Source organism: Microplitis mediator, chromosome 9, assembly GCF_029852145.1.
Source record: "Microplitis mediator isolate UGA2020A chromosome 9, iyMicMedi2.1, whole genome shotgun sequence".
Lineage (NCBI taxonomy): Eukaryota > Metazoa > Arthropoda > Insecta > Hymenoptera > Braconidae > Microplitis > Microplitis mediator.
Window position 1 is genome coordinate 4803312 of NC_079977.1, and position 15737 is coordinate 4819048.

Below are 15737 nucleotides of genomic sequence, written 5' to 3' on the forward strand. Positions count from 1 at the left end.
ATTTGTAACTTATAAATAAATTAATTTAATCATTTAAATAATGAAATTTTAAAAAACGCGGGTGCTGATTTTTTAATTATCTGATGCACGTTTTTGAATTATGTTCGACTGACATTTTGTTTGTTTATTTAAAAATTGGAAATTGACAATCGTAAGCTGCATTCACACTGATTGTGTTTTTGGGTCCATGAAATAGAAAGTTACGTTGGGGTGTGTCGAGTTTCCTAGGTAGCGCTTGCGCACCTTCCGACTAAAAAATCAATTTTTTGAAACATTATTTGAACGTTTTTTGGACTTTTAAATTAAATTAAAAAAAAAAAACTAAAAATATGCAGATGTTGAAAATTAAAAAAATTATCGGTGCAATTTTTGAAATATTTTGTTTACAAAAAAAAAATCATCAGACGTCCGCTAACTTCAGTATCATTTTTATTATGGTCCTAAAATTTGCAGACCGTTCAAAATTTTCGGATTTTGTTTCAACAAATTGATCACAAAAAAAAATAAAAAAATGCACACGTAGAAAATTAAAAAACTACCGGTGCAATTTTTTTAACTTCCCGCTAAGAAAATTGAAAATTTTCAAAAATTCGGGAAGTTATTGGTTTCAGTCCGATTTGCAAAAACCGAATTTCTATCAAATTTGGACGTTTTGAGGTTCTAGGAAGCTATCCTGACTAATTTCACGATGATGTCCGAGTGTATGTATGTGTGTACGTACGTACGTACGTACGTACGTTCGTACGTACGTACGTATGTATGTATGTAAATATTCATAACTCTTAAACGGATGAACCGATTTTGATCGTTGAGGTGTCATTCGACGCGGCTTGTTAATGTCTTGAGGCCGTAAAAATTTGAACTTAATCGGTAGGGTGCGTTCAGAGATATTTCAAAAATAAAATTTTTTCAAAAATGTTTTATTTGGATAACTTCCAATTTGCTCGATGGATTGATTTCAAAATCTAATCAGCTCTAAAACTCTATAAGCCGCGTCGAATGCCACCTCAACCATCAAAATCGGTTCATTCGTTCAAGAGAAACCGTTGACGAAAGAATTCAAAAAAAATTTTTTCCTTGGTTTTTTTGAAATTTCTCAAAAACGGCTGAATAAATCAATTTCAAAATTCGACCAGCTTTAGAACTCGATAAAACGCGTCGATTGCCACCTCAACCATCAAAATCGGTTAATTCGTTCGCGAGATATCGTGGAAGATAGAAATGCTAAAAAATGGTTTTTTACAAAACAATGGCATACAAAAGTATTTGCGAGCTCGAAGAGCTCGAAAATATATTCACAATAATGTTTTTGAGCTCAGCGAGCTCGAAAACAGCGGGAAGTTTTGGGGCTGGCCCGCAGGGTCAACTGACAGACCGATTTTTTTTTTTATAATTGATCGTTTCTAAAAAATAGCGTCCAGTAGAACAAATCAATTTCTTGTTCAAAGTTATAATTAATCAGAAGTTGAAACTATGAATAAAAACGACAAAAGACTAGACATCACTTGCTTAAATTATTTTTTCTAACAGTATAAATCCTTACTGCTCAGTTGGCTACTGAAATTTATCCTACGGTTCTATTGTCTACGGAAATATTAAATATATAAATAAATTGCATAAAAAATAATTGCACTGTTCTATTGCCTACAGAAAAATAATTCATGATGTTCAATTGATTGCTATTTAATTGTGAACCCAAATCAAAGAAATCCCTAATTAATGTAGACAAGCTCTTGATTTTGCTGAGAAAATCTTGTACTTGTTGAGGAGAAATGACCAACGTTCAAGACCGATCACTTGATAAAAAAAAGACGATTGATCTGTAAAATATCAGAACCGCGGTAGTCTTGACAAAAGTATAACTCGCCATGTCCATAATAAGACACTGGGTTGAATCTCATAGTCGACGCAGGGAATCACCTGATCAGCTCACCAATTTCTGATAGAAAACTCTGTCAAGTTTTCCAGTTGCTATTGTGAAGACTACCGAGGTTCTGATATTTTTCAGACCAGCTGCGTTTTTTTTATCAAGTGATCGGTCTTGAACGTTGGTCATTTTTCCTCAACAAGTACAAGATTTTCTCAGCAAATAAATCAGAAGCTTGTCTACATTAATTAGGAATTTCTTTGATTGGGTTCACAATTAAAGAGCAACCAATTGAACATCATGAATTATTTTTCTGTAGGCAATAGAACAGTGCAATTATTTTTTATGCAATTAAAGTATATATTTAATATTTCCGTAAGCAATAGAACCGTAGAATAAATTTTTGTAGCCAACTGAGCAGTAAGAATTTCCAATGTACGATAAAATATTGTAGGCAACTGATTCATTCAGCAAACATAATGGAGATAACTGATGCCTTCCCATAATAAATTAATCTAGGAGTTAAAAAAAAAATACTTATTAATCAAATCTCTACAAAGTCCATAAATTTCATATATAAATAATACTAAAAAAATTTATTAATATATATAACAACTAAAACAAATTTATATAACAGCTTCAAGTGTTTTAATAAAACAATCCAACTGGTCACGATCCATCTCTACATTGATGATATCTTTTATATTTTTTTCCTTAACAAGAAGGTCCAGTTGGACAACCGGCAGCTTCAAAGAGGCGACATGGCTCGAGCCCATGATCATTTTCACTCTCCAGTCAAAGTCAGTCACCGTCGACTTTTCTCTCTGGGACACTTCTGTTATCAATGCGCTCGTTAGTTTTTCTAATCGCACATTCACACATGATATTATTTTTGGTTTCATGTTTTCAGGCAACTCGAGAAATTCCTGCGGCATCTGAACATTCAAGCGCCCGATCAGTTAATAAAAAAAATATTCAAATTTCCCAATTAATTAATTAATTAATTAATAAACAATAAAATTACCTTCGTCATATCGCAGTAAAGTACCAGAGGATTTTTTAATAATTTACTGATATATTTATGAAAATATTTATATTCATCGTTACTCCAACCTATATTTACAAATTGCTGATAACTTGGACCAGGGTAACCGCAAATTTCGTCGATACATCCATGGAAAAACTGTAAATTAATTACAATTGTAATTAAAAATTTTAGAATTAATTAATAAATCAATTAAATGATGAAAAATTACCTGGGTAAATAAATTTTCGTGTGAAGGATTAGATAAATATGAGTTTAAATTTCCAAGTTCCATGTTTACTTTTTAATTATTTTTATAAATTAATTAATTGATTGATAATTCATTATTTTAATTAGTAAAATTATTGTTGTTTATTTTGAAGTTTAATTGTCAAAATAAATAGAAATTTCTGGTTATTTTTCTGTAGAAAAGTCACTAGACTTGGAAATTAAGTCTAGGGATTTTTAGCGGCTAAGGATGAGTTCAAAAAGTCGCGCACGCGCAGTAATCAGTAGTCAAGAGGAGAGTTGGGAGAACACTCGCGGTTAGAATGTGGGGATAAAATTTAAACTCATCTTGGTAATAATTAAGTCGAAGTTTGAGTGAAAATTAAGTAAGAAAATAATCCAAATAAATCAATTAATTAAGGAATTAATTAACTGAATGTTTTTATAATTACCCGGGTAAATTCTCGGGTGCATTTCAAAATGTGCTGCAAGCAGCTGTAGCTTGAAATCTTGCGTGATTTTTTTTAAATTTAAAAAAATTTCTATATATTCTGCCGGCATTTTATTTTGATTCGCAATTTTTAATTTTTCTCCCATTTCTAATAATTTATTTTTTAAATATTTAAATTTACCGCACAAGTAATAATAATTATTAATAAATTATAGATGAAAATGAAAAATTCCGAGTAGATTTTTTAGTCTAATTAATATAATTATGGATACATATAAATTTTAATAAAATTATTAAATTTCCATTTTGAAATTTCGCGCTTTTGGCGCTACTGTGCGTCACTGTATTCAACGTTATAATTATTGCTGAAGTGGGGGCATTCGATGAATCGCAAAGTCGATTGCTGTGTATCAACTGACGGTTCGATAGCAACAGTCAGTATCATCAAAAATGGCAGCAGTAGTCGAAATCCTTTGTTACGTTAAAATTGAAACACAGTATCGCGGTTAATTCGCGAAATTATCCATAAATTTTATTACTCAAAGTCATTGTTTAATTAAAATGTCCAGTGTTTGTAAAATTTAAATTGTGCAAAGTATCTGTGGTGGTTAAGTGTTGAGTGTTCAGTGCTAGTGTAAAGTGTCGCGAATTGCTGATGCTGATGACTTCCAAGTTCCTGAGCAAAATCATCTGGCATCGTCTGGTGGGAAATAGCAGTCAAGTGACGTTTTTTTAGCTGCAATACACTTGGAGCAATTTAATTTAAATCTCCAAGTGTATTAGGAAACCCTTCTGCACATTATTTCCCCACCAAGGTCTGTTCAAACACTCATGTATTTTTTTTTTAATAATTCAAATATTTTTCTATCATATTTCTGCCGCTATTTTATTGTGACTTCAGATTTTTAATGATCCTGATGTTAGCAAAGAATTTAAAATTTTCTGATTTTTTTTTCAACAAATAAAATCAGAAGAAAAAAAATCCAAAAATATGTACATGTAGAAAATTTAAGAAATTCTTAGTGCAATTTTTTTAAATATTTTATTTTTATAATTTATCATTTTGAATAAATTTCAAAAATTATTAGACGTCAGCTTACTTTAGTATCATGATTTTTAATTTTTCTCTCATTTCTAATAATTAATTTTTGAAATATTTAAATTTACCGCGCAAGTAATGAGAATAATTGATAAATTATCGATGAAAATAAAAATTTTTGAGTATGTTTTTACTCCAATTGATATAATTATTGATCCATATAAATTTTAATGAAATTATTAAATTCTCATTTTTAAATTTCGCGCCGTTGGCGCTACTGCGCGTCACTGTAGTCAACGTTAAAATTTTTACTAAAGTAGGGACGAGAGAATCGCAAATTCGATTGTTTCGTATCAACTGACGGTCCAATAGCGGCAGTCAGTATTCGACAACAGCAGCAGTAGTCCAGATCCTTCTTTATAAGTGTAAATGTAGCAGACATAAGACAATTTTTAAATTACACATAAAAAAATTACACAATTAAATTGATAAAATAAAAAAAATGCATGAACTGATTTTAGAATTTTTCAAAAGTCCATTTTTTAAATTTGTTTAAAAAATTTTACTTTATTATTTAAAAATTTAAAAAATTGTCAGACGTCTGCCAACTTTACTGTCATTCCTTCTTTACATTTGAATTAAAACACAGTATCGCATTTAAGTCGTGTAATTGTGCAGTGATTGTAAAATTTATCTTTTGTCAATTTAAATTGTGTAAAGTGTCTATGGTGTAGTTAAGTGTCAAGTGTTCAGTGCTAGTGTAAAGTGTTGCGAATTGCTGATGCTGATGACTTCCAAGTTCCTGAGCAAAATCATCTGGCATCGTCTGGTGGGAAATAGCAGTCAAGTGACGTTTTTTAGCTGCAATGCACTTGGAGCAATTTAATTTAAATCTCCAAGTGCAAGGACACCCTTCTGCACATTATTTCCCCGCCAAGGTCTGTTCAAACACCTGCGTGTTCTTTTTTAATTTTTTAAATATTTTTCTATCAAATTTTGCCGCCATTTTATTTTGACACGATTTAAAATTTTTCTTCCATTCCTAATAATTTATTTTTCAAATATTTAAAAAATTCACCAGACTTGGAAACAAAAGTCTAAGAATATTTGCTTTTGCCCTCGAGTTTAAAACTCGCGCCTGCGCAGTAGTCAACAAGAACTAAAAGAACGCACTCGCGGTTAGAAATTATAAATCAGAATGTGGGGATAAAATTTAAAAACATAACCTTGGTAACAAACAAGTCGAAGATTAACCGCTAAGTCAGTAAGATAATAAATATATAAAAATAAATATGTCAAATATACTAGAAGTTGACGAGTCGATAATAAATAATAATTTACTGCTGCCCGAGAATATAAAACAAGATGAAGACTTGAACAGTTTGTTAAAAAGTTTTGAGTCTCCAGTGGCCACAGTGACATTCAAACCAACACCCGGACTCTGCATAAAAGCAAAAACTGACAGCGGTGACAAAGTATTCATAAATTTATGTCATACTTTAGAAATACCGCCGCCTGTTGATATAACAGACCAAGAATTCCATGCTCTGCTTGATGAAGATCCGCCATCCTGGTCCATTCCCATGAGCGTCGGCTACGAGAGGTTCGAGTCCGCAAAAGACGGCAGCAAGTGCCCGACTTATGACATCGCTATCAACACAAATTATTTCAACAAATGTCAGAAGGAAAAACATTTTCTGACCTTCACGATCTGGACAATTCTGTCGGCCATTGAGGCCAAGTACAACAAGACCCTCAATGCAGAGAACTACGTCGTGCTGAAGAACCGGAAAGTCACTGGAAGCCTCCACGAGCACCGGGTAGAGAAGCGGGATGCCAAGAAACCTGGACAGTTGATTGCAGAGAAGAAGAAGCCGCTGATTGAGGAAATAGATGACAAGAAAACTGGAGATAAGAAGAAGAATAATGACGAGGAATCTTTTCTGCTGCTGAGAGAACCCAAGGATGGACAGATGTTGAAGAGCATCGGGTACTTCAAGCTGCCTAATAGGCTGGTTGATGACAAAGACATCAAAGTAGAGGTCAATCAGGAAAGAGTTGTCGTGGGTGTTGATAAATTGCATTATTTGGTTGATGTCTTTGTACCTTTTAGTATTAAAACTGATAAAGTTGTTGCTAATTATGACCCGAACTTGCAGGTAATTTATTTATTTATTAATAAATCAATTGCTTAGAATATTTTTTGGTACATTGGAAATTCTTACTGCGCAGTTGGCTACTAAAATTTATTCTACGGTTCTATTGCCTACGGAAATATTGAATATGTAATTTAATTGCGAAAAAAATAATTGCAGTTCTATTGGCTACAGAAAAATAATTCATGATGTTCAATTGATTGCTATTTAATTGTGAACCCAAATCAAAGAAATTCCTAATAAATGTAGACAAGCTTCTGATTTATTTGCTGAGAAAATCTTGTACTTGTTGAGGAGAAATGACCAACGTTCAAGACCGGTCACTTGATGAAAAAAAAAACGCAGCTGGTCTGAAAAATATCAGAACCTCGTCAGTCTTCACAATAGCAACTGGAAAACTTGACAGAGTTTTCTATCAGAAATTAGTGACCTGATCAGGTGATTCCCTGCGTCGACTATGAGATTCAACCCAGTGTCTTATTATGGACATGGCGAGTTATACTTTTGTCAAGACTACCGCGGTTCTGATATTTTACAGATCAATCGTCTTTTTTTTATCAAGTGATCGGTCTTGACCGTTGGTCATTTCTCCTCAACAAGTACAAGATTTTCTCAGCAAAATCAGAAGCTTGTCTACATTAATTAGGTATTTCCTTGATTTGGGTTCACAATTAAATAGCAATCAATTGAACATCATGAATTATTTTTCTGTAGGCAATAGAACAGTGCAATTATTTTTTTATGCAATTAAATTATATATTTAATATTTCCGTAAGCAATAGAACCGTAGAATAAATTTTAGTAGCCAACTGAGCATGACAATAAAGCAGACATTTAACAATATTTGGATTTTTTTTTAACAAAAAAAAATATTTTGAAAAATTGCACGTATAGTTTATTAAATTTTCTACATGTGCATTTTTTCAGAAATATTTTTTTTTTATTATTCATCTGTGAAAAAAAATTTTTTTATATTTCAAATGTCTGCTAACTTTACTGTCATTAACTGAGCAGTAAGAAATTGTCTACGAAAAAATATTGTAGGCAATTAATGTCTTTTTAATTAATTAATTAATTTATTTATTGATCGGCTTATTTGATTTTCAGGTTCTGAGACTGGATATGCCGGTTCAGTTGGATTAAAAGTAATTAATTTTTATATTTTTTAATTAGAGACAGAATTTGTGGCCATGGAAAATGTCTAGATATTTTCTTGATTAATTAATTAATTAATTAAAATTTTTATTGGAAATAAATTCTGTCTCCATATGTAAATATTAAAAAATAATTACATATATAATTATTTATATAAATTTTCAGGTTCTGAGGACTAGAAAAAAATATTTTTTTAAATAAAAAACGAAAAGTAAATTTATTACAATACAAAAAATATAATAATTTAAATTAATTAATAAAAGAGTAAACTTAAAATTCATAGTAGAATTCTTTGCGCCCAATGCCCATTGCCGAAAATAATTGCGGGAGATAATGAATCGTAAGAACCCCGAAGATAAAACAAAATATAAATTTATAAGTCAAGTCGGTGATTATTTTCCACCGGTTTTCCAAAGAATTTTCACTTTTCATTAATACATCGGCGTCTAGATTTAATAGCCCGCATATTACTCGGTAAGTTATTTTTTTAATTATTATTTTACTTAGTACTATAATTGAAAATCCTAGAAATGTTCTGATTAAAATTACTAAGAGCGTTTGATAAGACGGTAAATTAATTTGATAAGGCGGTGATTCTATCAGAGGTAATATTAGTCCAGTCTTGTAGTTGAGCCAGGCTCCAAAGTGGATTCCTGACGTCACTGCTACCACCATTGCAGAGTCACCTCTAAAAAAAAAATTTTGTTCATATTTATTATGCCCAGAATATACATTAAGTGATTAATGAAGGGAATTAAAAATTTTTTGTCATTAATCAGGAACTTTAGCTCAGGAAAATTCAAAATTAATTGCAATATTTCGAATTCTTAATTATTATTTTCAATTCACTAGCAAAATGATCGACAATTGATTTAAAATAAAAAATATTTGAATTTTTTTATGGTGAGCAGCTGAAGGTTTTGATTAATTACCGTAATTTTAATTTTTTTAATAATCATAATTTTGAAATTTTGAACAGTTCATTAGTAAAATTTATTTAAAAAAAATTAATGGTTGATTAATTAAAACAAAAATTTTATTTACAAATTTGGAAAATTCAATCATGCGATTTAAAGAACTTTTTATTATTCAAAAATTTTTTTCAAATGGTCAAAATTGAAATTTTATAAGTAAATAATTTTTGAAAAAATTAAATTTTATAATTTTGAATTTTTTGATCCTTAGAAAAATATTAATTGGAATAAAAATTTATTAAATCGATTGACTGTTAGTCGAGATATTTAATTTTTTTTATCAACAAATTTTTCTGATTAAAATTAAAATTCTATTTGTAAAGAATTTTTTTAAAATGAAATTTTATAATCTTGAATTTTGATGCTTGGAAAAATTTGAACTGCAATAAAAATTAATTAATCGAATTGATTGACACTTAGTCAAGACACTTAATTTTTTTAAATTATAAAAATTCAAAATTTATAAGTTGCAAATTTTTTAAAAATGAAATTTTATGATTTTGAATTTTGATGCTTGGGAAAATTTGAATTGGAATAAAAATTAAGTAATTAAATTGGTTAATAATTAGTCGATATTTTTTTTTAATCAAAAAATTTTTTCAAATTATCACAATTCAAATTTCCCAAACAAATAATTTTTCAAAAATTAAATTTAATAATTTCAAATTTCAAGGCTTAGTTGAATTTGAATAAAAATAAAAATTAATTAATTTAATTCATTGACAATCATAAAGAATATTAAAATTTTTTTTTATCATTAAATTTTTCGAATTAAAATTAAAATTTTATAAACAATTAATTTAGAAAAAATTGATTTCAAACTCAGATGCTTGGAAAAACTTTAATTAGAACAAAAATTTATTAATTAATCAGACTGACAATCAGTTAAAATATTAAATTTTTTTTTGCTATTAATTATAATAAAAAAAATAATAAATTACCTTGTGGGAGTCCAGCGATCACTGCAAGGATAATACACGATAGTAAGAACACAAATGATAATAAATATCACGACAGCTATGAAATTAGTTACTAAATAATAATCAATAGTTCTAACTATCGGTACCAGCACAATCATGAGTCCTATCGCTAGTAACAAACCCGCGATAATATCTAGTACCGTGTGCATGCCGAGATAAAGACGGCTTAGGCAAATTAACGTACACCTAAATGGACAATTAAATTGTAATCAATTACCTATTGCGTTCAGTTGATTAGAGTAAAAAGAGTAATAGAAAAAGAGAGAGTTTTCAAATATTACCATGTAGTAACAATTATTAATCCTAGTGGTACAGAGTAACTGTAACGATTGATAGTAAATATTAATATGCTAAATGGAATAGCGACACTTATTGCCGCGTGTGTTGACGGCATTCCATATTCCTGAGACCATTTGTTCTGTAATCTTATTGCTGGTGGACATGCTGGTCTAGGCCACCGTATTATATCTTTCAGTACTTGACCTAAAATATATAATTTTATTTATTAACGAAAATTCAAAACTCCCGCGAAAATTTAAAAGTTATCAAAAAGAAGTATCATTGGTTTTTTGTCAATATCTCGGTAAATATTGAGTTTACAAAAAAACTATAAGACACCTTTTTCGTAGAGCTTCAAATTCTCTAAAAAAAAAGGTCTCATATATTTTTTTCGTAAACTCAATAATTATGGAGATGTTTTGAATTTAAAATTTCTGAGGACTTTGGGATTCCCCGTCACGGTTCAAATTTAATCGTACAGAAAATTGAAAAATTTCAAAACCAAAAACTTGTTTACTGATTAACCAGAGTAATTAATTACTTGATTAATAGTCAAATAATAATTGCCTGTCTTAAAATTTAATTTTCAGTTGGAAAAAAAATTCAAAATTCTCCCGGGAAAATTTAAAAGTTACAAAAAAAAGTGTCATTGGTTTTTTGTAAATATCTTCGTAAATATTGAGTTTTTCAAAAAAATACTAGAAATCTTTTTTGTAGAGCTTCAAATTCTCTACAAAAAAGGTCTGATATATTTTTTTCATAAACTCAATAGTCATTGAGATATTTTGAATTTCCCTTTCCGAGGACTTTGGGATTCCCCGTCGCGGTTCAAATTCAATCGTACAGAAAATTGAAAAATTCAAAAACCAAAGACCTGTTTACTGATTAACCCAAGTACTTAATTAGTTCATTAATAATTACCTATTGTCATAATAATACCCCATACTAGAACAACTCTGCGGCCAACAAGCGCGTCGATGTTCCAAAACATAAAGGGTATAAACGTCGTATAAAAAATTTCATCTCCAAGCTCAGTACTAAACAAAAACAAATAGTACCAATAATAATTATTTATTATTGTCAACTTTTCACCTTTGGTTATCTCATGTCCATCATCATCATAATTGTCATCTTTATATAAATTTTTACAATATTTATTTTTCTCATCTCTTATGTCACATAAATTTATATCATTTCTCAACAAACATCCATTTGTATCTTCATTACAATTTATTTTACTTCTCCCATTATTTATATTTTTTTTTTTCAAATTCAAATTTTCCTCATACTCGACACCAAAAAATTTTTGAATTTCCGCCACCAGCTCTGGTTCTTTTAAGTAATTTATGAAACTATTCATCATAAATAAATAAATATATATATATTTATATATCTATATATATTATTTATACACTTTATATAATTTTATTTATCACCCGCGAATTTACAAAACATTTAAATTATTTAATTTCAAGGATAACTTTTTTTTAGAAGAACTTTGAATCTATAGATAAGCGCGAATATTAAATATCGATAATGAATTTAAATATCGAAAGAGTTGATTTGTTTTTATGGTTGTGATGTAATTCAGGTGTTTGTAATTTTAAAATTTGTTTGAATGAACAGAAGTTTGTTTAAACACTTAGAGCTCCGGTAATGCGTTTTTTTAAAGTTTGTTTTTATATAAATATAGTAATATATAGCACAAGTTGCCGATATTTTTTGCCGCATTAGCCATTTGGATTGTTTTAATAAATATATATGTATATATGAGTGTGGTAACAATAGTAACAATAACAATAACAATAATAATAATAATAGTGGGTTGTATTGAGCTGTATGTGTTGCAAGAGTGATGATGTTGTGTGGAATGGTTGCGTGTAGTTACGATGTATCGTTGTATATTTTGTTCATTGATAGTGAACTTTGTACTTGTACAAAGTTAAGAAGCAAATATTTGTTTCGAGATGGCTTTTGTTGTTTATTCGGGGGCTCGCTCTTGTGATAGTGTAGTTTTTTAGTCGATGGTAAAGAGATCCGTGAGTCATTTTGATCGCGGTTCTGATAACAAGATTTTCTGGTCAGCAAATTGATGTCAATTAGTTGTGATCAAGTTGACGTCAACTTGTATTGGTAAATATGACTGCAAGTTGTTATCAACTTTTCTGGAAATTTGGTGATAATTTACTGGGAAAATTGAAGGCAACTTTCTGTCAACTAATAGACGTCAACTTTGCCATCGACTTCCTTAGCAAGTTGGCATCTACTTGTCGTCAGTTTAGTTAGTAGCAGGCTGGCGACAACCATTGGCAACAGTTTGTTGCCTAGTTAACTTCAAAAATTGCATTTCTATAAGTTGACGGCAAGTAATCGTCAATTTTCTAAGAAAGTTAATGGCAAAAGTTGACAACCATTAGTTGATGGAAAGTTGCCATAAATTTCACCAGAAAGTTGATAACAAGTTGTGGTAGTAAACAGTTGCTAAGTTTCCAGAAAAGTTGGTAAAAACTTGATGTCAACATTTACAAGAGCTGAAGTTGTCATCACCTTGATCGATACTAATTGACACCAACTTTCCGACCAGAAAATCTGGTTGTCAGAGAATGGAAATCTATAACCGAAATATGATGTCAAGTTTACTGCTAAAAATTAATGATGCTAATAGTTGACGGTAACTTGCAGTCAATTTGGGAGTAAAATTCTTCTCAGTTCAAATTTTTTCCGCAACTGAAAGGAAATTTTCTACTTCAACCTGAATTTCCATTAGGCTGTAGTTCATACTACAGTCAAAACTTGGAATATCAGCTTTTGATGCACACTTGACGTTAATTTGACCGAAAACACTGAACAGCAAGTTGTTGACCACAAACTTTTGCTCTCAGGGAAATTGTTACCAAGTTGACCGCAACGACGTTAACTTGTTGCCAAGTTGAATGCAATCGGGAACTTTATAAGTTGACAGCAATTTGCGGAAAACTTTTTAATCAAATTGTCTTCATTATGCAAAAAAAAACTCATTTTTAAAAATTATCATATTTTTTATTGTCATAATCTACAATAATTTTCAATATTAAATAGAATGTAATTAAATTTAAAATGTTAGACTGAATACAATTGAAAAGCGCATTATTTAATATATATATATATATTTATATATATATAACATAATCAATACAAAAGTGCGTATAACATAAAAATAATGTTAAATTTCCTTAAATAATTTTTTTTTTTTTTTTTTTTTTTTATATTAATTGTGATAATATTAATAACTACCATAATTATATAACTTACATATATATATTTATATATATTAATATAAATGTAACACTAAATCATGGAAAATATTTGATTTTCAACCTCAGACTAGGCACGTGTCCTTAATATCCATTTTAAAAATAGGACACTATCATAATAAAATTTAAATTATCATATTTATTACACATAATATATTAATTATTAATTATTAATTAATATATATATATATATTAAAAAAAAAAATCATGCCCTTACAGATCTAGTAATTTATTTTTTAGTCTCATTACTAATTAATAATTTTTTTTTAATTAATTAATTAATTAATTATTATTAATTAACGCATACTTTATAAACACACGTGTACAAATTTATGTACAATTAAGGTATAAACGTAATTAGTGCCGTAAAAAAAATAAATCGAGTAAATTTGTTGATAGGCACGAAATGCTTTGCATTTTTTTTTTCACTATACGGTCAATAGTCTTTGCAATTAAACAATTTGGCACGTACTTTTCTTTTTGTTTTTCTTGTTAATTTGTCACTTACGGATTTTTGTTAATTATTAATTTCAACTTCTATGTCGGTTATGATAATTCATGTGGTTTGAAATGTTGGCAATTTCGTCAAATTTTTCTTTTTTACGGGGACATCTTCCTTGACGTTTTATGTAATCACCGAATTCACATGACGGCATTGCACATTCTTCATTTTGTATACATCTATAAATATAAATATTTTTTTATTGTTGATAATATTCATATAATTTATATAAAATTTTGTTAGTTTCTGTCCAAGTTCCCAATAACTAATAAAAAATTATTTAATTAGGGTGGAGTAGAAATAATAAAATTTGAAAAAAAAAAATCTCTGCAGTTACGTCTGACACAGAGAAAATCACGGTAACTTTTCGTAGTACACGGAAAGAAAATTATGGGAAGTTTTGCTATGCATTATGGGAATGGTTCCCATATTGGGATAGGAACTATTCCTATAATATTATGGGAATTATTCCCATAATGTTATGGGAACCATCCCTATAATATCATAAAATTTTTTTTTTGCACAATAGTGTAGAAATTTCCCAAACTTTGAATTTTCTTGAATGTTTTGTGCTGACAAAAAATTCTTGTTAAAAATTTTAATGTTTTTTTGCCAAATACGATTTTTTTTTTCAATGTTTGAATTTTTGTTTTTATGTTTAATGATATTTCTGTGTATTGTAGAAGTGATTACCACACTTCTTTAAATTAATTTTTTCATGATAATATGGGAACCATTCCCATAATATTATAGGAATGGTTCCTATAATAGTATGGGAACTATTCCCATAATATTATGGGAATGATTCCCATAATGGTGTACGAACCATTCCAATTGCATTATGGGAATCATTCCCATAATATTATGGGAATAGTTCCCATACTATTATAGGAACCATTCCCATAATATTATGGGAATGGTTCCTATAATTTATGGGAATAGTTCCCATAATATTATGGGAATGATTCCCATAAATTATAGGAATGATTCCCATAATATTATAGAAAGTATTCCTATACATTATAGGAACCATTCCGATAATTATAGGAACCATTCCTATAGTGTTATGGGTATCATTCCCATAATTATAGGAACTATTTCTATAATTATGGGAAACATTCCTATAATTATAGGAACCGCTCCCATAATTTATGGTCGTAATTCCTATGATGGTATAGGAAAAAATTTCACAAAATTATGGGAACCGCTGCTATAATTTTCTTTCCGTATACGTTTATAAAATATCAACCCATAAAATTATGGTAATAATTACTTGGAATTATGGGATAGGGTAGAGATACCGTTTTTGGCCACTTTAGGGCCAGTTTTGGACACTTGAAAAATTAAAATAAAATAATTTGTAAAAGACCCAATAACATAATCAATTTTTAAAATATGTTTAAAGATACTTCTATCCCACTACTAAAATGAAAATTTAATTTTACTCTTTTTCATTAATTAAAATAAAGGATTAAATGTCCAAAAATGGAGCAGTGGCCACAAATGGTACCTCTACCCTATACTCCCATAGTTTCTGGGAAAAGTTTCCATAACTATGGGAACTGTTTCTATAATTATGGTAAAATTTTCTATACCGCATGGTAACTAAATTATGGTAATCATTACCATAGCATTTAGAAATTCCTCATATTATGGTAATCATCACCATAATATATAGTAATCATTACCATTATAAATCGTAACGGTTACTGTAACATTATCCCTGATAGTCAAGTTGGCGAGAAACTGGCGTCAAACTAACAGCCGCAACTAGACGCCAAGTTGGCCG

The 15737-nt window shown here is 29.3% G+C and overlaps 4 protein-coding genes across 4 annotated transcripts in view; 1 reads left to right on the plus strand and 3 right to left on the minus strand.

Moving 5' to 3' along the window:
* Positions 1 to 2444: 2444 nt before the first annotated feature.
* On the minus strand, positions 2445 to 3330 carry LOC130674537 (COMM domain-containing protein 8-like). The gene is made up of 3 exons (XM_057479889.1): positions 3124 to 3330; positions 2892 to 3050; positions 2445 to 2802 (listed from the first exon to the last, which is right to left on the minus strand). The coding sequence occupies exons 1-3, from the start codon at positions 3184 to 3186 to the stop codon at positions 2494 to 2496; spliced, it is 531 nt and encodes a 176-aa protein (XP_057335872.1). The 5' UTR covers positions 3187 to 3330; the 3' UTR covers positions 2445 to 2493.
* Positions 3331 to 5791: 2461 nt separating this feature from the next.
* Positions 5792 to 8196, plus strand: LOC130675145 (PIH1 domain-containing protein 1-like). Its single transcript, XM_057480661.1, has 3 exons — positions 5792 to 6768; positions 7873 to 7910; positions 8086 to 8196. The coding sequence occupies exons 1-2, from the start codon at positions 5902 to 5904 to the stop codon at positions 7906 to 7908; spliced, it is 903 nt and encodes a 300-aa protein (XP_057336644.1). The 5' UTR covers positions 5792 to 5901; the 3' UTR covers positions 7909 to 7910; positions 8086 to 8196.
* LOC130675144 (sphingosine-1-phosphate phosphatase 2-like) lies at positions 8158 to 12045 on the minus strand. Its single transcript, XM_057480660.1, has 4 exons — positions 11075 to 12045; positions 10156 to 10357; positions 9836 to 10060; positions 8158 to 8608 (listed from the first exon to the last, which is right to left on the minus strand). Exons 1-4 carry the CDS (start codon positions 11514 to 11516, stop codon positions 8191 to 8193), a joined length of 1287 nt encoding a protein of 428 aa, XP_057336643.1. The 5' UTR covers positions 11517 to 12045; the 3' UTR covers positions 8158 to 8190.
* A 1679-nt stretch (positions 12046 to 13724) lies between these two features.
* LOC130675143 (uncharacterized protein DDB_G0283697-like) overlaps positions 13725 to 15737 on the minus strand; it is a 48253-nt gene continuing 46240 nt past the window's right edge. Inside the window, exon 6 of the mRNA XM_057480659.1 lies at positions 13725 to 14127. Coding sequence (XP_057336642.1) covers positions 13977 to 14127 — 151 coding nt within the window. The 3' untranslated portion in view covers positions 13725 to 13976. The remainder of the gene's footprint in view (positions 14128 to 15737) is intronic.

Bases quoted from the DNA above. Each gene is read 5' to 3' on its own strand.
- LOC130675145 (XM_057480661.1), top strand. From the start codon at position 5,902: ATGTCAAATATACTAGAAGTTGACGAGTCGATAATAAATAATAATTTA. The intron at 6,769-7,872 runs GTAATTTATTTA...TTTGATTTTCAG, and splicing joins ATTATGACCCGAACTTGCAG to GTTCTGAGACTGGATATGCC.
- LOC130674537 (XM_057479889.1), bottom strand. From the start codon at position 3,186: ATGGAACTTGGAAATTTAAACTCATATTTATCTAATCCTTCACACGAA. The intron at 3,051-3,123 runs GTAATTTTTCAT...ATTAATTTACAG, and splicing joins ACGAAAATTTATTTACCCAG to TTTTTCCATGGATGTATCGA. The intron at 2,803-2,891 runs GTAATTTTATTG...TTGAATGTTCAG, and splicing joins TTTACTGCGATATGACGAAG to ATGCCGCAGGAATTTCTCGA.
- LOC130675144 (XM_057480660.1), bottom strand. From the start codon at position 11,516: ATGATGAATAGTTTCATAAATTACTTAAAAGAACCAGAGCTGGTGGCG. The intron at 10,358-11,074 runs GTAATTATTAAT...TATATATTTTAG, and splicing joins GGGTATTATTATGACAATAG to GTCAAGTACTGAAAGATATA. The intron at 10,061-10,155 runs GTAATATTTGAA...TTGTCCATTTAG, and splicing joins TTAATAATTGTTACTACATG to GTGTACGTTAATTTGCCTAA.